At 48.4% G+C, this 22304-nt stretch overlaps 1 protein-coding gene across 1 annotated transcript in view; it reads right to left on the bottom strand.

The window, feature by feature from the left end:
• The window catches only part of Ptprn2 (protein tyrosine phosphatase receptor type N2), a 723788-nt gene that overhangs the window by 390917 nt on the left and 310567 nt on the right, over positions 1 to 22304 (bottom strand). Inside the window, exons 7-10 of the mRNA XM_006988296.4 lie at positions 18892 to 19095; positions 17298 to 17338; positions 14443 to 14828; positions 1307 to 1393 (exon numbers count right to left, since the gene is read on the bottom strand). Coding sequence (XP_006988358.1) covers positions 1307 to 1393; positions 14443 to 14828; positions 17298 to 17338; positions 18892 to 19095 — 718 coding nt within the window. The remainder of the gene's footprint in view (positions 1 to 1306; positions 1394 to 14442; positions 14829 to 17297; positions 17339 to 18891; positions 19096 to 22304) is intronic.

Raw genomic sequence — 22304 nt, 5'->3', positions numbered from 1 at the left:
GGGGAGTCTCTGGCTCCCCTGAAGTTCTGAGCATGGAGGAGACCTGGATATCTGCAGGACTGCGATATTCACAAAGAATTCAGTCAGAAGAGCTCAGCCAAACAGCCGGAAGCAGCACCCATGTACTGGCACCCGCTTTTGGACCTGTGAGCATGCCAGGTGTGCCCTGCGTTTTCTACCTGCTCTCACTCAGTCTGTGAGGTGCTATCCCCTCCTTCTACCTCAACCCCGTCATCTCTATTCTGTCACCGTGGGGGGGATGATTTAACAGTTGTTCTCCCCCCCCCTGCTGTGCTGTCCCCACCCTGCAGGTCCTGAGTGTGAAAGCTCCTGACCCATCTGTAGACACTGCCTTTATGGTGAGTGAGTGTTTAAGTGTGCACATACCATTGCAATGAACATCCCATAACATGGGTAGAATCTTTGTTTGGACATCTTTATGGAATGTTCCGGAATGTTCCGGCATCAGGTTAGTTGGGGATCTCCCCTTAGATGTCCCTTACAATCTACAGTAAGTAGTCAGATCTGAGGCAAGGACAGCATGGATGCATGGGATCCCTAACTCTCTAGGACAAAGCTGGATCGGAGTAGTCACTACCATGCACCTCTTGTAGATAACGGCCTGGGAGGATCAGGGCTGTGTAATGTGAACAGATATCCTCTCTGAGGCAGGGACTCAGGCCAGCCTCTACTTCAGTCCTTATATCCCATTTTTTACATATCCTAGTCTCTCCTCATTGTACATATCCAGTGGCGTGTCCCTGGCACCCCACCCAGTAACAGTTCCAGCATAGCTGGTATACACTCATACACAGCACCTTCTTCAGCATCCACGCACTTTGCACGGCATGGACGTCTTCTGTTGGCTCTCATCAACAGAACAAGGATCTTGGCTGGGCTGTGGCTGAAAGTCCAGTGCACAGGCTTTCACAACAGTGTCAGGCCCTTGTCCACAGAGGCAATGAGGCCAGTGTGCCATCTCTAGGGGCTCTTCCCCAGAGCCGGGAACCTGTTCTGGCTGCTCCAGAGTCAAAGTATGCCAGGTGCAGTGGCCCCAGGAAGCTGGCCTCCACCACACCATGGCTGGGAGGTTAGGCATCTTGTAATTAAATGTAGGTTTCAGCTGTATTTAAATAACTTCCCAAAGCCCAGAGGAATTCTCCTTTCATTTCTGTTCTAAACAGCCATTCTCTGATATAATTAACAAGAACCCCAGGCACACAGCTCTTTTCATCACAAACCAATTTCTGAGCCTGACACAATGTGAGGCAAGCACAGGACGGCAGGCCTGGAGTCCAGTACTCACTTGACATCCGCAAAGAAGCTGGAAGGCACCCGGACGATGTGGGCCACTTCATCCATCAACTGCTTCCCCTTCTCCGGACTTAGGGGGCTGGAGAGGAGGAAGAGGAATATCATTACTAGAGCGGAGTAGCAAGTCTTGGGGGAGACTCTCCGCCCTTGGCTGCCTTCTGCTATCAAACTTTGTCAGTCCTGGGGACTCATTGCTCCTCAGCACATGACCTGATCCAAGGCCCTGCGGTACTTCCTGTTTGAGGGGGGACTACTGCTTCCTAACAGCACTCTGGGAAAAGGTGCTGCTCCCTCCTGAAGGGTGCTCTGACTGAGCCCCTGTTCTGGGAAGGGCTGCACCCTAGCACACCCCTATTCTGGGGTCTGCTGTTTCCCTATGTGTCCCAGCTTTGGGGAGGACTTTCAACACTTGGCCCACTTGGGGACTGCTGCTATTGGATCCGTGCTCCGTGCTGGGAGATGGACTGCTCCTCGACGTGTGCCCTGCTTGGGGTCACTGTCCCCCCTCTGTCATTGCACAAGCACCAGCTACCCTCTGAAGTGGCTGTGGCTCCCAGACAGACCTCTGATTCTCAAGGGGAGGGGATGCTGCTGTCCAGTGCAGGCCATTCTCCAACATACACTGCACTTGGGAGTCTCCCCTCACATACAAGCCCCAGCTGTAGGAGTGGGGGCTGCTTTCCTACTCGCACCCCACACTTGGGCCACTGCTTCCCAACACACGCTCCTTTCTGGGGGTGCTCCTTTCTGTGGGGGTGCTCCTTTCTGTGGGGGTGCTCCTTTTTGTGGGGGTGCTCCTTTCTGGGGGGGTGCTCCTTTCTGGGGGGTGCTCCTTTCTGGGGGGCGCTCCTTTCTGGGGGGGTACTCCTTTCTGGGGGGGTACTCCTTTCTGGGGGGGTACTCCTTTCTGGGGGGGTGCTCCTTTCTGTGGGGGTGCTCCTTTCTGTGGGGGTGCTCCTTTCTGTGGGGGTGCTTCTTCCTGTGGGGGTGCTCCTTTCTGTGGGGTGCTCCTGTGGGGGTGCTCCTTTCTGGGGGGTGCTCCTTTCTGTGGGGGTTCTCCTTTCTGTGGGGGTGCTCCTTTCTGTGGGGGTGCCCCTTTCTGGGGGGGCGCTCCTTTCTGTGGGGGCGCTCTCCGATGCAGGCCCGGCTTCAGAGCCCGCTGTTCTCTAACAGGGCTTGCTCTGGGACTTCTGCTCCAGGGATCAGGTGACTCCTCAGGCGTGATGAATCACCTGATTTTCCAGCAATCAGACAGACAATACGGTGCAAATGGAATTGTTAGGAAGTGTAATGGGCCTGTGATGCTGCCACAGGCTCATCTCAGCCTTCAATAAAAATATAATAAAGAGGTTAGAAGGGAGGGGGAGAAAAGGGAGACAGAGGAGAGTGAACGCAGAGCAGAGGCCGAAAATCAGATTGCTGGGTGGTGTCGAGCGCACAAAGGGAAGAGCGTTTTACAGACTCCTTTCTGAAGTGGATGCTAGGGAGAGGGTATTTGAACCCCACACACCAGTCACACACATGCCAAATGAGCAGGCTCAAACGGCAGGTGGAGCTGCATGCAGTCAAACTTACCACCCAGCAGGGTCCTGGGGCTCCAGACTCCCCAGCAGGCCACAGGGAGAACAGTGTGACCGTGAAGCAGGAAGCAAGGACCCAGTGGGCCTGGAAGTTCTCAGAACCAACCTTGAGCACCAGAATTGGTTCCACAGATCACAGCTGTCTGTGAAATCCTGTTAGCGCCACTTCAGAGAAGTCTTAATTCATATTGTTAGAGCAGAAAAAGGGCTTTTGGTCAGGGCAGCCTTTGCTGCTTTTCCACCCAGTAGATATAGAAAGGATGGGGTGACCATGCCTGCTCCCTAGAACTCGTTCTTGTGGAGAGATGCATGACAGAGACAGCAAGAAAGCAAGTCATTCCGTACAAGTGCAAGGCTGTAACCCCAAATCCAATCAAGTCACTACAAGTGCAAGGGTGTAGCCCCAAATCCAATCAAGTCACTACAAGTACAAGGGTGTGACCCCAAATCCAATCAAGTCACTACAAGTGCAGGGGTGTAACCCCAAATCCAATCAAGTCACTACAAGTGCAAGGCTGTAACCCCAAATCCAATCAAGTCACTACAAGTGCAAGGCTGTAACCCCAAATCCGATCAAGTCACTACAAGTGCAAGCGTGTAACCCCAAGTCCAATCAAGTCACTACAAGTGCAAGGGTGTAGCCCCAAATCCAATCAAGTCACTACAAGTGCAAGGGTGTGACCCCAAGTCCAATCAAGTCACTACAAGTGCAAGGGTGTAACCCCAAGTCCAATCAAGTCACTACAAGTGCAAGGGTGTGACCCCAAGTCCAATCAAGTCACTACAAGTACAAGGGTGTAACCCCAAATCCAATCAAGTCACTACAAGTGCAAGGGTCTGACCCCAAATCCAATCAAGTCACTACAAGTGCAAGGGTGTGACCCCAAAGCCAATCATGTCACTACAAGTGCAAGCATGTAACCCCAAATCCAATCAAGTCACTACAAGTGCAAGGGTGTGACCCCAAAGCCAATCATGTCACTACAAGTGCAAGGGTGTGACCCCAAATCCAATCAAGTCACTACAAGTGCAAGGGTGTAACCCCAAATCCAATCAAGTCACTATGAGTGCAAGGGTGTGACCCCAAATCCAATCAAGTCACTACAAGTGCAAGGGTGTGACCCCAAAGCCAATCATGTCACTACAAGTGCAAGGGTGTGACCCCAAATCCAATCAAGTCACTACAAGTGCAAGGGTGTGACCCCAAATCCAATCAAGTCACTACAAGTGCAAGGGTGTAACCCCAAGTCCAATCAAGTCACTACAAGTGCAAGGGTGTGACCCCAAATCCAATCAATCACTGATGTACTATCCCCCACCCCATGTCATGTGACTATCTGGAAGCAGAATCCTGTGTATTTAATTTGTTAAGATGAGTCACTGGTGCCCTTAGAAAGGGGGAAGTAACCCAGACACGGGAACAACGTGGAGACTTGGAGAGAAAGCTACTGTAGTCAAGGTCCATCTGAGACTACCAGCAGCAGGATATCAGCCTGGGAGGAAACAGGCCCCGTCTGCACCTTCCCCTTAGACTCCCAGCTTCCAGCACCATGAGAGGAAGAGTGCCTGTCAGTCACTCCTAGAGCCTGTGATATTTTGTTACCGAGGCCTGAAGAGATTCATGTGCACAGCAAGAGGAGTTGAGTTGAGGAGGGACTATTTTGGAAGGAGTCAGATAAGGCCTCTTCCCCAAGGCCATGGAGCACAACCACATGGCATCAGACACTGAGAAAGGCAGGGACAGAGGTCAGGTGACAAGGAAGGTCAGTCAGAGCAAAAGGACAAACATGGGCCTGCCAGATGAACACGATGAGAGGAGTGTCGTGTGGGATTCTTCAAGGGCAGCGTGGAGCCCAGGATGCAGGGGCCATATGATGATGAAGGCCAAGAGGTAAGATCTGGGGTTTTGCAGGAGTTCAAGGCCATGCTGAGCAATCAGCTGGAGTTCAAGGCCATGCTGAGCTATCAGCTGGAGTTCAAGGCCATGCTGAGCCATCAGCTGGAGTTCAAGGCCATGCTGAGCTATCAGCTGGAGTTCAAGGCCATGCTGAGCTATCAGCTGGAGTTCAAGGCCATGCTGAGCCATCAGCTGGAGTTCAAGGCCATGCTGAGCAATCAGCTGGAGTTCAAGGCCATGCTGAGCAATCAGCTGGAGTTCAAGGCCATGCTGAGCAATCAGCTGGAGTTCAAGGCCATGCTGAGCAATCAGCTGGAGTTCAAGGCCATGCTGAGCCATCAGCTGATTGACCAAGGGTACTGAAGTGGAGAAGCCACAGGAAGGTCAGGCCATGTGCCGAGTAGATCGTAACTTATGAATCTGGAGATGGGTAGCCGGGTGGTCATGAAGAGTCGGCTGAGGGAGGACTGTTGATGCTGTGGGTTCAGGGGAGAGCCTGGGGAGTCTCTAGAGTTTAAGGCAGCAGCAGGGGAAAGAATGAGCAGCTACAGAGACAAGAGTGGTCAGGAGAAATGGGGTTGTTTGTTTTGCTCATTGAGGGGCTCACCACCCAGCTCCCAAATAAATCGGACACTGAGGCTGATTATTACTTATAAATGCCTGGCCTTAGCTTAGCTTGTTTCTTGCCAGCTTTTCTTAACTTTAAATTATCCTGCCCACCTTTTGCCTCTGGGCTTTTTGCTTTTCTTCTGTATATCTTACTTTCTTCCACTTTTACTCCATGGCTGGGTGGCTGGCCCCTTGCATCCTCTTCTCCTTGTTCTCTTGCTCCTTTTTCTTCCTTCTTTTCCTCTCAGATTTCTCCTTCTATATATTCTCTCTGCCTGCCAGCCCCACCTATCCTTTCTCCTGCCTCACTGTTCAGCTCTTTATTAGACCATCAGGTGTTTTAGACAGGCACACTCACACAGCTTCACAGAGTTAAACAAAGGCAACATAAAAGAATGCAACACATCTTTGCATCATTAAACAAATGTTCCACAGCATAAACAAATGTAACACACCTTAAAACAATATTCTACAACAGAGGAAATCAGATGTCAGATATTCGGAGATGAAGGTGGGAAGGCTGTGGGATCATCGATGAGCTGAGGTAAGTGGGCCTATGACATAGGAGGTCTGACTGGAGCCTGCTCTACAGAGAAGGGAAGGGAGGGCAGAAAAGAGCTCAGGAGTTCTGCCTTGTCGGGTGTGTTTAAGCTGGGGATACTCTGCTTGCTGCTACAACTGCTGTACTAAGATGTAAAGGGGAAGGTTGGTGGCTTTCAGGAGGGACAGGGACAACTTGTCTTGCTGATGGACATGCTGGAGCTGAGAAACCAGTCACTATCTAGCCACTAAATACCCTACAAGACTGCAGGATCCAATGCTTAGACCCCATCAGTCCATGGGGCTGCCTGGATCCTTGGAAGGTCAGGGCCACCATGGTATTAGTGAAATGAGAGACCAGTATGGTTAAGTAATAACTCACTGGGCCCAGCAGTCTGCAAATAGAAGGCTATGAAAGCTGAATGGATGCTGAAGGGCCTTGTCACACTCCAAAAATTCAATCCAGCTGTTCCTTCAATCATGATCAATGTGAGGATCTAGGAAGAGTTGACCATAGACCACCTTCCCATCATAAACACTGGCCTCACAGGAGAGCCCACAAACTTGGAATACAGTGTCGCATAGCAGTCAGTGCCTTGTGGACATTGGGTCTAGCTGGACAGCTAAGGCTGCTCCTGTAGCACAGAAATTCATTGGTCCTCACACCTGCTGCCCAACAAAATCCTATATCAGCAGTGTTAGGATTGAATCCTAGGATGGCATGTTTAACAAGATAGAAAACAAAATGAAGAATTCTGTCCATTTGATGACCCATTTGGCCTGAGAGCCTTGTTTCAGGAAATGAGATGATCTTGTGATCCATTCACAAGACACCTCCCTCCCTTGGCCTGTGAGATTCCCCAAATATACCAAAACTCACCCAGCATAACACAGTCTTCCTCCATGTACACACTGCCAGGTATACACAAACATCCGTCCACATACAGTACACCCTATGCTCACATAATTTTCCATGCATACCAACATATTCTCTGGTAATGTACTCAACGTCTCCATGTACACTAACACACTCCCTAGGCATTAATGTAAGCACATCCTTTCATACACACCAACACATTCCCCAGGTATGTACACATGACCTTTTATACACACCAACACACTCCCTGGGCATGCAGGCATGCATACCCCTCCACATACAGCAACATATTCCCTAGGCACGCATGCATTCACACCCCTCCATATATACCAATACACTATCAAGACATACACACGTGTTCCTCCATATGCACCCCAGGCATATACAAAGACCTCAGCACTCTCCAAGTTATTCCTACATATTCTCCCATGTACATCAATGCATACATACCTTTCTACATACACCAACACATTTCCCAGGCATCACACCCACCCTTCCTCACATAGTAACACACTACACAGATACATGAAATATATCTCCACCATGAACAGGCCCAAATATCAAGATACTTCTCAAGCATGAATACAGCCTCAAGTCCTACCAAGACAGACATGCTCATGGGCTCATGCTTCAAGAGACAGTGGATCATTCCCACAAATACACACCTACCATCATGGACACCAGATTCAAGCACACTCCTGCCATACCAAGAAGAGAGAGCACCCTCAAACCAGTGGAACCATGGCATAATGTATATGCTGGGACCTACGGGGGTGCTGCCATGGCCCCTGATGCCCCCTCCTCAGTGATGCCTCACATCTAGTGGCCCAGCTCCTCCCTCTGCCCACAGGCATCTTGCCATCTCTATGTGTCTTAGTTAGGATTTCTGTTGCTGTGATAAAACACCATGACCAAAAGCAACTTGGAGAGGAAAAGGTTTTTATTCCACTTATACTTCCAAGTAACAGACCTCACTGAGAGGTCAGGGTAGAAACTCAAACAGGGCAGGGACCTGGAGGCAGGAGTTGATTCAAAGGACATGAAGGAACATTGCTTACTGATGTGCCCTTATAGCACACAGGACTACCAACCCTGGGGGTAGCACCACTAACATTCAGCTGGGCCCTCACACATCAATAACCAATCAAGAAAATGCACCACAGTCTTGCTCACAGGCCAGTCTGGCCAGGAAATTTCTCAATTGGAGTTCCCACTTTCCAAATGACTCCAGTGTTGTGTCAAGTTGACATAAAACCAGCCATCACAATCGATCCCTCGTCAGCTTGACATGTAAGCACATCACTGTTAAGCCGCAACTTTCCTTTCCCAAGATCTCACATTGATGTCAATATCACAAAATAAAACTTTCCAACTTTGAAAAGTCTCAGAATCTTTAAAAATTGAAACACTTAAAAATCCAAAGTCTCTCTAAAATTGCAAAGTTTCTCTAAATATCTAAAGTCTCCTTAAAAGTTTAAAGTCTCTCAACTGTAGGCTCCTGTAAAATCAGAAATAAGTCAAATACCTTCCTTCTTACTTCAAGAGGGAAGAATCAGGACATAATTACATCCAAATCCAAGCAAAACGCAAGTCCAACAGTGAAATATCAGTGTCAGATTTACAGGACTCGTGACCTTCTAGGCTACAAAGGGCTTGCCGTAGTAAATGCACTTTACCTCCTAGGCTCAAGCTCTCTTTGCTACACAGCTGCTGCTGCTCTTGGTGGCCATCACGTGGTACTGGCATCTCCGAAATGCTTAGTATTTCTGCAGCTGGCCTACACCTTCACCAGTGGCCTCTCTGGAGCTCTCTTCAGGGATTCTGAGTCAGTCACATGGTACCAAGCTTCAACCTTTCTCCATAACCACTTCACTCCTAGAGCTTCTACGGCAACTGAAGTTGCACCTTCACCAGTGGTCCCTCTGGTCCTCTCTTTAGAGACTCCAGCCCTGCTACTCTTCACGACACCTGCATGCCTTCAAAACCAGTACCATCTGGATGACTCTCACACTACCAAGTTCTGCTGCCAACATAAGGTATAACTTCCGCTCCCTCTAGATTACAGCTTCTGTGTGCTGACTCTGAGGAACACCTCCCAGAAAATTTCATCCCAGTGATGCTGGTCCCTTCTTAATCACAGCTGACTCTTCAGTTGCAGCTGGCCAGGATCGATTGTCCCAAAAAGAGCAAAGGTTTTACTTTAGTGGTCTAATATCTTGTTATTCACAACTAATTCTTCAGACCAATTGACAAGAACCAGATATTCTTAATTCAAAATATCACACAAATGTCTCTGATAGAGTCTTTGCTTCCCTCTGAAACTTTATAAGCCAGGATTTCACTGTCTGCATCTCTTATAGCATTCCTGTTTTCCAAGTTCTCACAGAACAGCTCTTGAGCACTCAATGGCATTTTTTCAGCTCAAAGTTCTAAAGTCCTCTCACAATCCTCTCCAAAACAACACGGTCAGATTTGTCACAGCAATACCCCACTCCTGGTACCAATTTCTATCTTAGGGTTTCTATTGCTGTGATAAAACACCATGATCAGAAGCAACTTGGGAAGGAAAGGATTTATTTCGTTTATACATCCACATAACAGTCCATCACTAGGGAGAGTCAGGTCAGGAACCTGGAGACAAAATCTGATGCTGAGACCAAAGAGGAAAATAGCTTACTGGCTTTCTCAGTCTGCTTTCTTAAAGCCCACAGAATACCATCCCAGGAATGGCACCACCAACAATAAGCCTGGCCCTCATGCATCTATCACCTATCAAGAAAATGGACTACAGGGTTGCCCATAGGGCAACCTGGTAGGAAACTTTCTCAATTGTGGTTCCTGCTTCCCAAATGACTCTAGCATTGGTCAAGTTGGCATAAAACTAGCACACCTCCCTGTCCCACCTGCCCAGGTCCCCTTTGCCTGTAACTACCACCCATCACTTATCTACTAATCACAGTCCCTTGGCCCTGCCACCTCCCCTTTACCTAAAATTCAGCCCACACACTGATGGAAGCTTTGGCCAGTCACTACAAGATCTTCCAGGTCTGCATGTCAGCCCAGACCTCAAACTTGTAGACAGTAAGGACCATTTCTTTTTAAGATTTTTAACTCCCAAGTTCCATGATGAGTTGCTTTGACTTTACAATTTGTGTTGGGCCTACTTACACTAATTTCACGTCTAGGTTATCTACTACCCAAGAGTGAGAAGGTGAAGTGACGACTGGCTTTGTTATGGGTTCTAGCCCCATATACCTCATGGCTTTCTCAGCCCTAGACAGGGAAAATGGCTATTATAATCCACACCAGACTAGTTAGCAGGGCCTTGGAGCTGAAGTTCACTGAACCAAATCCCTCTCTAAGCCCTTTGCCTCCACGGTCAGACAGACACCCCAATCACACTAACCACAAGTCAGGGCAAGCTGCCCCTTCCCAGCCTCCCCATCACTGTCAGAGCTGCAGGCAGGGCATACTCCATTCGACACTCCGTGCAGACTGTGCTCAAATGAGCGCACAGCTATCTCTGCTATATTTTAAAATACACAGCCATCATCTGTCATTTCATGGTCAGAACTTCCTTAGGAAGCTGTTGGAGTTAATCTGGAAAATCAATGGGGGGACTCAACAGAGCAATTCTGGCTGTCTCTGTGTGGCAGATGCCACCCTGATCACCTGGAGAAGAGCAGGCACTGACACTCTGTTAGCTTGGCTCACAGATGGGAGAATCTTGAGTAACCTACACACACACACACACACACACACACACACACACACACACACACACACACAGACACTAATCAGTAAGGATTTCAGAGATAAAGATGAGGTCTCTCTCTAATATGTTATGGGTTTGAGGGGAGATAAAGATAAGGTCTCTTTCTTATATGTTATGGGTTTGAGGAACAGCAGCATGCTTTGAAAATTTTTAATGCTATTATTCAACTATTGTTAGAGAGGCTGCTTCCCCATATCTACCAAATGAGCAAAACAGGAAGAATCCAGAGTTTGTCATCGTGCTTCCACAAGAAAGCCCTTCCCTGCGGCACTAAGCATGCTGAGCAGAGCTCAGGAACTTGCACACAAACAGCTTGAGGAGTCCCACCCCAGCCAGCATGAACTTCCATGCAAATGCAGCACATGGACTCCATCTCCTGGAACACAGCATGTGGACTACTGTGTAACTCCCACATGTGCACTTCAACTCAGCATCGAACATAGACTCACTCTCAAATAAAACATGTGGACTCCCATATAAACACAGCTCACGGACTCCCACACAGCCTTGCAGCAACCCAAACAAGAATCTGGATGAACAGTAAGCACAAATGAAAATATCATGTGACCAAGGGTCCACAGAGTGACACTGTTAAAACAGAGAGAAGCAGGCTAGAGACACTTGACTGTTCCCAGAACCCATATTGTGGCTTACAACCACCTTAATTCAAGTTCCAAGGAATCCCATGCCCTCTTCTGACCCCTAGGGGCACCAGGCATACACACAGGGTACTTACATACACATAGGCAAAACACTCATACACTCATAAATATTAAAAAAAAAAAAAACAGAATGACAAAAGTAACTTCAGGATCAGAAATGTTAAGAGCAACAGAAACTTCTGGAAAGCTCTCTGTGCTGCCACTGAGCTCAGGTGTCACATACATTACCTCCCAACATGTTCACAGCACCGTTTCCAACTGTTTTAGTTTGTAATTTTGTTTTATTTTGCAGTGAGGTTTTACTATGCTGCCCAGCCTGTCCCTGATCCTAGCCTCATGCAACCCCCCTTCCTCAGCCTCCTGAAGAGCTGTGACCACAGTAAACATCACCATGTCCAGCTGCTCAACCTTGTTTTATTTTATTTTATTTTTGGAACAGAGTCTCACTATGTAGTCCTGGCTAGCCTGGAACTCTCTACATAGACCAGGCTGTCCTCAAACTCAGAGATCCTGCCTCTGCCTCTTGAGTGCTGGGAATAAAGGTGTGTGCCACCACACCCAGTCTAACCTTGTTTTAAAGAAGCAGAAACAAAAGCTAAAGAAATTAAATCCCTCATCCCAGACCGTCACAGCAGTAAACTGACCATGCAGTGGAGAAACCACCCCAGGAAGCCTCAGGGACCCAGCACTCCAGGCAGGTATCAGAACACAACAGGCCGGCTATGGGCCACTGCCTCTATGTTCACTGTGACTTCACAAAGGAGGAGGGTCAGGACATGCAGTCTCTCACACTCCTTCCCCAGTAGGTTACTGTCTCTTACTTCCAGTCCAGGAGAAGTCATGCGGAAGACAGTATCCATCAGACATCACATCTGCCATCAAGGATAGCCCTGCACACACCCACTGTATCGTCGCCTGACGGTGGACATCTCATTATTTACTTGAAAACTCACTGAAAGTTAGGAACCCCAATGATGGTCATTTTCCTCACTGTTGTGGCAAAATACCCAACAAAGCAATGCAAGGTGGGGAGAGTTTGTTCAGATTCAGAGTTGGAGGGTGTGGGCCACCATAGTGGTGGCCGTGTGAGGCAGTGATCACGTGACATCCATAGTCAAGAAGCAGAGGGAGGTGATAAATGTCGATGGTGCTCAGCTTGCTTTATTCAGACCAGGAACCCAGCAGATGGCTATCTCAGAATGCATTTGAGTCCTGGGTTTCATTTCACATAGCTCTGTAATGGAGGCCTTTTGGTCCTTTACCTGATTTACATGCACATGAACACATGATAGAGAACACACAGTAATGCACACGAATAACACACACTAGCGCTGACATGACACACCTCCCATGTCTACTAAAATGACATTTTCTTAATATGCATGGCGGCCCTTTCCACAGGCTGGCTCTGTAGACGGCCCTTCTCTTCAACATCTCCTGAGACTCCTGGGAGGCAGCTGCGCCCTCCTTCTCCTGCTCCAGTCCCTCTCCACTTCAGCATGCTCCAACTCTCCCATGGGAAAGCCACTGCAGGTGGCTCCGCATTTCCTTCTGACTTCAGTGTGAAACCCCAAATACATCCCAGCAACAGCAGCCGGGTGAGCACAGGACAAGGAGGTGTGCTGTGGAATGATCCTTCTGTACACTGTGAATACGTATTGCTCTCATTGGTTAATAAATGAGAGGCCAGTAGCCGGGCAGGAAGCTGAGGTGGGACAACCAGACACCATGGACTCTGGGAGGAGGATGGACAGAGTCTATACATAAACAGGGCAGTGGTTTCCAGGGAAGGGGACACCTACACACGGGTGTTTGAGTTTATGAGTGATTGGTTGTTGATTAGTTTGCATGGTGAGTAACCTATGGGGGTTTCCGAAGTGTAGAGCTGTGTCCCACACCCCCTGTGGGGCATGTTCTAAGTACACTATGCATCTTCTATATAGGAGGAGATGGGCGCTCCAGCGTCCATCAGAGATTGAGAGGACAGACAGGGGTGAAGGATAGGAACTCTGCTCTAGAGAAAGGAAGAAGCAGAGAAATGCAGGGTACATGGGGCAGGGTGGTCCTGAAGTTGCAGCTGCTACCACTCATCCAAACTCATAAGAGGGAGGCTTGGCAATGGCTGAAAATAGTCTTGAGTCTTAATTTGTTTTTAGCAACAGTCTGTTTTGAGCTCAAAATAAACCTTTTCTGTGGACTAGCAGTTGACTATCACCAATGAGATTTGATGGTTCCAGCAACAATACATGGACCGTGCAAACCACACAGGTATCCCTGTGCGGCACCACAGGGGAGCTAGTGCCTGCTTGAAGCTTTTCCCCAGGGCAGTCAGCAGTAAGGGTGGCAGGCTGCATGGTGGAGGAAGGAACAGCTGAGCATTCATTCCTCTGCACACACATGTGCACACAGACCTATACCCAGACATATATGTTCAGATGAGCACTCATACCTGTGTCTAATATCTATATGCATGTGTGCTCAGACATGCATGTGTGCATTTACACACTCTTATGCCTTCCTCCCTTTGAAACATGGCTTTCATGACATGAAGTGTTATCTTTTCATGAAGTGTGACATCAAGCACCAGGCTCATTAGCAAGGGGACCCAAGATCAGCAAGGGCTGACCACTGCTGACTCTGTTACTTAGTGTGAGTTCTTTCTCTTGATAAATTCAGATCAAAATGAAAGCACAGATGGACAGATAGACAGACAGACAGTGTTCTGTAGCCAGGAAGAGTATTCTCCTTCTAGATTATCTACTTGGACTATTGGGAAACAGGTAAATTTTTTAGAGTTCCAACAAATAAGAAGCCAGTAGAGAGCTAAGCTTTGAGGACATCAAATCCTGCTCTGTACCTGCTGTCACTTGTCCCTGAGTATGGGCATTCCCTGGAGAGAGCAACCTGGGCCAGATCTTGCTACCCTACCCATGGCTGTCCTCTAGAGATGCCTCTGTCCAGCAGGGAGTCCCTACCTGCAGAGGACGGGAGAGTCAAGACAAACAGGAAGGGCTTTACATTAGCTTGGTATGTGTACTGGCTTCAGACCATGGTCCTAAAGCTGACACCAAACCCAAAGGCTGGGCAACCCCCTGCACACACCTGGACCCATTCCCACTCCCCAGAGAGGCACTGCCACTCTCGGGTGTCTCGGGTCCCAGGGAACAGGAGGCAGATCTTGGACTCACTTGTTTCCCGTGACGATGTATCCCAGCTGTTCCTCCTCAGAAGGCTGCACTTCCAGCTGTAGGCCTCCACGAGGGGGTCCCTGTGCTGCTGACTGGAGGGTTGGCTCCTCCTCCCACACCTCTGGAGCTCTGTTTTGGAATTGGTCCTCAAGCCTCGGGGCCTTGGGCTCTGAGTACGGCTTCTTCTCCAACAAGTCTTTGGAGTAAGTCCGGCTCCTCACATGTTCTACCCCGGCAGTCTCCTCTTCTGAAGACAAGACCTCCTCAGGCTGCTCTGACTTCTTGATCTCTGCTCTGGAGGACTTCTCCAGAAGGGGAGCTTCAGGTAATAGAGGTGACCCACGGTCTTTCAGGAGGTCCCCAAGCTGGACACTCAGACGGCTGACCTGACAAAGAAGAGACATCCGTGAGATGCCGTGTAAGAAGGTACTATGGATTACATGATTCAGAAAAGTACAGTCACGTGGTGGGATGACAACGGACCACTCTGAAGGGAAACACGCAGAAGAGGAGGGCAGCATCTGTGTGTCCCACCATATCTAGAGGAGACACAAGCAGGGTGTCAGTCACATCGGTGTTCTCTCCTACTCCTCCCTCTCTCACACCTGCCGGAAGAATCCCTCTAGGAGCCATGAGCACCTAATAACGATCTTAAATACTGATCATCATTCTTTGCATCTGGTGAGCTCTGCCACATACAGAGATATTGTAGAATTACACTGTATGTATAAATTCAGTCTTTAAACAAACTCCAGGAGTTAGGAACCTTCAGTAACAATTCCCCCCCATTTAATAGACAGGGAAACTGAGGCAGAAGCTAACCTTGGATTGAGCCCTTTGTGGGGACATGTGCTTATGTTCCAGTGGCATTCTGGTCCTGATAAGAATGATGCTTTCCAAGCCTGACCCCACTTACTTTTTTTCTTCTGTTTTTTCTTCCTTCCTTCCTTCCTTCCTTCCTTCCTTCCTTCCTTCCTTCCTTCCTTCCTTCCTTCCTTCCTTCCTTTCTTTTCTTCTTTCTTTATTTCTTTTTATTTTGTTGTTGTTTGTTTGTTTTGCAAGACAGGGTTTCTCTATGTTGCTCTGCCTACCCTGGAACTCTCTCTGTAGACCAGGCTGGCCTTGAACTCACAGAGATCCATGTGCCCCTGCCTCCTAAGTGCTGGGATTAAAGGAGTGTGCCACCACCATCTAGCTCTAACCTCACTTTCTGAATAGCAGGTTCCTTGGACACCCACTGGTATCTGCCAGAAGGGCGTTGGCTATGATTATGGCACATGGCTACAGAATTTGTTTGTTCCATGCAAACCTCATCTCATCATTTTCCAGCCCACACTCTGGCCTCTGTTTCATACACTCAGCCTTACAGAAGCTGGATATCAAATGATCACAGAAGTGGAGAGCAGCAGTTCCAGATGTGAAATCCAGTCCAACCCTTGTCAAAGGAGTTGCTTCCAGGAGGACAAGGCCTCCAAGGTGTGACCCATTGGTGCGTGCAGAAGCAAAGGTCTTTGTCGTTTCAGTGGAGCGGTTTTAACTGTGAAATTATGTGTCTGGTGTTACATTAGACAGGAGCTGGGCTTTGATTTCTATTATAGCTTTACTCCACCAAACACATACTTAAGAAATAACTGTGAGGGACATCGTTCCCTCTTGACTAGAATTCCTGAGTTTTCCTTTTGAATATGTGAATACAATAGTCTGATGAAGATGTTTACTCCAATTTTGACTTGCAACAACAACACATGGCAGTTAGTTATGCAGTAGGACTTTTGGAAGACAGGGGATAATGATCGCTCAGATGGAGCTGCATGTGAGGGAAAGTGTCACTAAAAAGAGCTCAGAGCATCCAACACCCAAAGGCTCCTTCTGAAAACAATTCCTTGACAATGTGCTCCAAGAAGTAGAGAAACGCATCAACACAACACATGGACAGAGAAAGTCAAAACTCAACCAATGCAGCACGAGGCCATGGGAGAGGCGAGGAGGCCATGAGTAGAGTCTGATGGCTTCACTAAGTTCAGGTCCAGGGGGCCTCTGGCCTGAATTCTTAGACCACAACCTTGAGGATTATGGGGCCTGTATGGTGTCCATTCCACTCTCAAAATCTAAAAGCTCTTTCCTGACCCAACGTCTCCATCACCACTCAGAGGGAAGTCCCACTGTGGCTGTGATTTCAGTTTGGGGTATCCCTGCTGTCATCCATTAGACACCAATCCGGAAGCAAGCAGGATGACATAAACAGTTTTATAGAACCACATGACATCGCTGTGCGCTGAGCAGATTTTCTGCTTCCTTAAGCCCTAGCGACCACAGGTACTTAAGCAAAAAGCCCCCAAAGCTCATCAAGTTATCGGGTATTGCTGACACACAGTACATGGGTGCTGGCTGGCTAAGTCCTTTCGCAGAGTCATGCTAGATCCCCTCAGTGACGCAGTGCCCTGTGACTGTGTGACTGCGCAGGGCATCGGACAGGGAAGCTGGGACAGCACCAAGCGCACAGGAGCCCATGCTTCCCATCCAGGCCGCTTCAGAGACTGTGTACAGGACTAGGCAGGTCTGCAAAATGGGCCTGTGAGGTGCTTATGGGAGAGTGGTTCTAGGAGTATTAATTTTCTTCTTTAAATTCACCATATTTTCATGTGTTTCTATGATGGTTAAATATTCATTTATAATCTGAAAACATGACATTCTATATCTAGCTCTATACAATTGTGTGCCCACTCTATATTTTTCTCAGTTTGGGGGTTATGAGGATTTTCCCCATACCCTTCCAAGAGCTAGGAAACTACATTTCATAAGTAGAGAGATGATTGATAATATCATGACTTTAGGTCAATATGCTGTCCTCTTACCTCCTCATACACTGGGTCATCCACCTCTGGTAGTCTGTGATCTGTAAAAGACAAAAGCATGTTATCCAGGTCCCTGAAAGATGTCCTTACAAGGTGTCCCAGTGCATGGCAAAATGACCATACAGAATCTTCATTGTACATATGAGGTAGAACAGCTTGACCACGTTTCTACCACAGAGTAACCCTATAAAGTGTAGAACAGAGGAAGGTTTTGCTAAGCAGGCTTAGACACAGCATCATTCACAGGTACCTCCCCTAGCTTCACAGACAGACCTGCACAGAATCTTCAGAGTTTGCCATAGCTCGAAGGACCCCAATGCCTCATCATAGGTAATAGTTATAAAAACAGACAAGTCTACCCAAACTACTCCATATTAAAGATGGTGTGGGTTATTCCTCTGGCCAAAGGGATGCTGTCCTAGGTTTTTTTTTTCCTATTGCTGATAGAAACAGCATGGCCAAAAGCAACTTGGGGAAGAAAGAGTTTCTTTCATCTTATAGTTTACAGTCTGCCATTGAGGAAGTCAGAACTTCTGGGCAGGAAGTGAAAGAAGCAGGATCACAGAGGAACACTGCTTACAGGCTTGCTAGTCATAGCTCTCCTAGCTTACTTTTTTATACAACTCCAAACCCCCTGTCCTGGGGTGGCGCCACCCACAGGAGGCTGTGCCCCTCCACATCAATCATTAATCAAAATTATGCTCTTGAGACTTGTTACAGGCCAGTCTGATGGAGGCATCTTCTCAACTGAGGTTCCCTCCTCCCAGATGGCTCCAGCTTGTGTCAGATGCTGGAGTCTAACCAGAGCAGATGCCCAAGGCTGTGCAACTCAGAGCACATTCCTCAATTTCTAGGGGGCTCCCTAGATCCTCCTATGCTTGGTTACCCCTTTGACACTGGTGACCTGCCTCTGTTCCAGTCCACAGAGGAGAGGAGTGCACCTCACTTCTGGTTTTCAATGGGAGTTTATGTGCCTCCCATGTTCAGAGCTCAGAGCCTCAGAGGCCTGCCTGCCTTGAGCAGCTATTCCAGGTAAGAGAGGGCGTGATGCTGTCTGCTGCTCCCAGTACCTCAGAAGTAAATGCAGACAGTCGAATGAACCCTTTTCAGTTTATTGTTCAAATATTTGACAGTGCGTGCTGGCATGACCCAAACAAAGACGCCTCCCGTCACTCCCAGGTTTTCCTAATTCTGAACCTCAGCACGCAGGAATCAAACCTCCTCCCTGAGAGCAATTTGCCATTCAACATAATTGCTCTGGTAAGCTTAGTCTGTTAAGAAAGCTTTTAGAGGTAAAAGTTCAAACAGATAAAAAAAAATCTTTAACATAAATCTATCTCTCCAGCAGAAAGGATGCATTATGGCCTGGTGAGTAGGATTCTTCCCCCCCCCATATCTCCCTCCCCTGCCCATGGCTCCCTCCCCTTCCTGTGGTCTCACCACCTCCCTACACTGCCTCCCCATGGCTTCCTCCCCTCTGCATGGCATAGCCTCACTCCTTCTCCAGGCTCCCCATTCCCCCAGCCCCTCACTGTGGCTTCTTCCCTTCCCTGTGGCCACCCAGCTGCAAAGCACCCAAGGAGCAGGAGCTCACCTTGAAGCACCACTTCTGGGGCATCTGCCTGCTCTCTCAGCTGTCCCTCGGCCTCTCTCCCATGGCCATCTTGGCTTCCCTCGGAAGGATCGCCTTGCATGGCTCCAGCAATTGAGTCTGCCATCTCCTCCAACTTCAGGGGGCCCAGGCGGTCCACTTCAGCTTGTTGTTGCAGATCCTTCAGGAGACGCCGCAGGAGTGTGTCTAGGGGCACAGACAAGTCACAGCTGATCAGCCACATGGCTTAACAAGTAGCCTGGCTTTGGGAGAAACTTTTTGGTGTTTAGCTGGACATGGAGCTCACAGAGAAGGACTGACTGACTGACTGACTGACTGATGACGACTGACTGCCTGCCCAGGGAAGGAGAGGAGAAGGCCTCACAATAACTACAGGTTCAGCTGAGGAAGAGTTAGCATCTCCTCAGCAAATGTTGACAAGCTGTGTCTGTCTCTCCTAGAACAGAGAGAAGCTACAGGCTAAGGGGAGACTTGGGTTTACGCTCACTGTCTCGCTCCACCTATTCCACTCAGACGCTACAGAAGAGGACAGTTGTCACATTTCCTGAGACTCATGGAGAAAAACCTCAGCCAAGCACTCTGACCAGCTTGACAATGTGTCTTGCATACGCACAGAGCCCGGTGGCCCCTGTGCTGTGTGTAAAGTGAAGCAAGTTAAAAAAAGCAGGTTCCCCACACAGCCCAACAATCCAACATTTGCCAGGAAGGAGCACACACACACACAGAGACTCAGGTATTGTCACTGCCTGGGGCCTAGAACCTTCTTCTAGGCCAGGGCCCAGTGGAAGGAGGCATGGGACACACACCACTGCTGCAGTCCTCCAGCCTCCACCTACATTCTGCTGCTCCCAGAGCCAGCCTCTGCTCTTCACCCTGAGCAGGGACAGCGCTAGCCAACATCTGTGCAGGAGGGCAGGGGATGGGGTCACCAAATGTAAGACAGGAGGCCAGCGCTAGCCAACATCTGTAGGAGGGCAGGGGATGGGGTCACCAAATGTAAGACAGGAAGGTGATGTTTTTCAAAAGACACTTTACACACTAGTTGTGTTTGAATATGAGTATTCACCACACCTCCATATTCCCCAGCACCCCAATATCCCTCTGACACTATGGGAAAGACAAGGCCCCAGGGTTATGAGACGGGGTGGGGTCTATGGACGGGGACCAGCTTACTTCAACACAGACCTAGACTTGGGTCCATCTGCTCTATCTTCTTTGGGCTTCTTTATTCAACTAACAGTAGCTATGTAGCACTTTTACAATGAAAACCCCCACACAACTCTGTCCCAGGCCTCACAGTGCTTCCCTGTGGGTGTTTCTCTCTCTCTCCCTCCCTCCCTCCTCTGAAGCAAGATCTCTTTGGTCTTGGGCCTACCCATTATAAAACTGCAGGTTGTCAGACATCCTCCATCACAGACAGATGTGGGTAAGGAACCAAGGTTCCCCTGCATCTGCCCAGTTTGCTTCTGAACAGCTTCTAGACCTCAGTGTAAGGTTAAGGGCAGGAGAATTTCCCCCAAGCTCAGATGTCTGGGGTCACAGGTGGTGACTGGGATGGAAGGATATGGCATGCTGAGGGGCTATGGCAGGCCCCCAGAAGTCTATGCACAAGTATACTGTGTATGACATGAAGTGATGACGTCATGTGGAAGGAGAACCGCCCAGGGCCAAGAAGGGACAGGATGTGTATCAGGGCATGCTGGGAGTCCCTGCTGCCATTATCAGAGATCTCATAGAGCTCTATCGGCAGGACACTAAAACTTCTCAAGGCCACATCTTCAAAGAAGGGACACCAAAAGACAGGGTTCATGGAAGATCAATACCATGACAGGATCAGAATAATCCAGAAATTTAGCTGGTGCTGGGAAACCCTCTTGAGGGATCAGTTAACATGGTTCCATTCCTGCATGCACAGAGCCCAGCACAGGGTAAAGTGGCTTGCACACAAGGGAGTTGAAACTTGACCAGGACCCCCAACAAGGAGAGAGCAGGACTGAGGATACTCAGGCAGGACAACACAGGCAGGTATAAACTCAGGCAGGACACAGAAGGAAGAAAAGGCTGAAGAAGAAAACCTATGAAAAGGCTTGACCACAGGCCAGAAGCAGGCAATTAGGGGTGAGTCTGAAAACAGCAAACATTGCACAATGGAAAGATTACAGTACACAGAACCTCCACAACCTGAGAGGCAGGGCTGGGAAGGCCACATCCTTGTTACAAAAATGTCCAGGAAGTAGCTAGACTAACTGTAGATTGTCACCCTTCCCTCCCCTCCTCCAAATCCAATCCCCCAGTCTCATTCCCAGCTCTGCAGCAGAACACCTAGTGCAGAGTCCCTCCATCCCAACCCCATCTCCAGTAGGTCACACTGATCTCCCCCTCTTAACCTCCCTCCTCCCACTCATTGATTTGTCCCAGCCCCCAACTTCAGCAGACACTCTCTGGGATCCTAACGCCACTTTGACCAGAGAAACAAGTAGGCTAACTGCAGACCTTCACCTCTCCCTGCATTCTTCCAAGGCCAATCCCCAAGTCTCATCCCCAAATCTGTAGCAGACCCACTGCTGTGGCCTTTCTCATCCTCTGCTCCCATTCACAGGGAAATTCACAGATCCTGGCAGAACACTCTGCTTTTCTCCCTCTTGTGAACCCCTTCAGCAATCCCCAGTCCACCTGATTCCTAAATATCAGGTTTCAATACCCAGAGACACATTTTACCTGGAACCCCCAGTGGCCATACCTATCAAGATCCCAGAAGAATTTCCCATCAGGCAACACAACCACTACACTGTCCTAAAAACCAAGAGTGCAACAGAAACCAAGGAACAAAATACCCACTCAACAAAGACAAGAACAGGTATAAGCACCTACAATTACAACCTTCTTGGTTGCAGATGCCTAGACACCAGCATAAAAACACAGTAACAGCAAGAATAATATGTCTCCACTAGAGTCCAGCAACCCTGCCACAACATGTCCTGAGTATTCCAACATAGCTGAAACACAAGAAAAAGACCTTAAAACAGCCTTGATGAATATGGTAGAGGTCTATAAAGGGGAAATTAATAAATCCCTCAAGGAAATCTATGAAAACACAAACACTAGAAGGAAATGAATAAAACAATTCAAAACCTGAAAGTAGAAATATAATCAATAAAGAAAGCCCAAACTGAAGGAAATATAAAAATGAGAATTTTAGGAATTTGACCAGGAACCACAGAGGCAAGTCTCATCAACAGAACACAAGAGATGGAACACAGAATCTCAAGCATTGAAGACTCAATAGAAGAAATGGATATCTCAAAGAAAATGTTAAATCTGAAAAATTCCTGGCACAAAACATCCATGAAATATGGAACACTATGAAAAGATGAAAGATAATAATAGGAATAGAA

This window comes from Peromyscus maniculatus, chromosome 14 (assembly GCF_049852395.1).
Source record: "Peromyscus maniculatus bairdii isolate BWxNUB_F1_BW_parent chromosome 14, HU_Pman_BW_mat_3.1, whole genome shotgun sequence".
In the NCBI taxonomy this organism is placed as follows: domain Eukaryota; kingdom Metazoa; phylum Chordata; class Mammalia; order Rodentia; family Cricetidae; genus Peromyscus; species Peromyscus maniculatus.
This window is presented reverse-complemented; position numbering and strand designations above follow the sequence as displayed.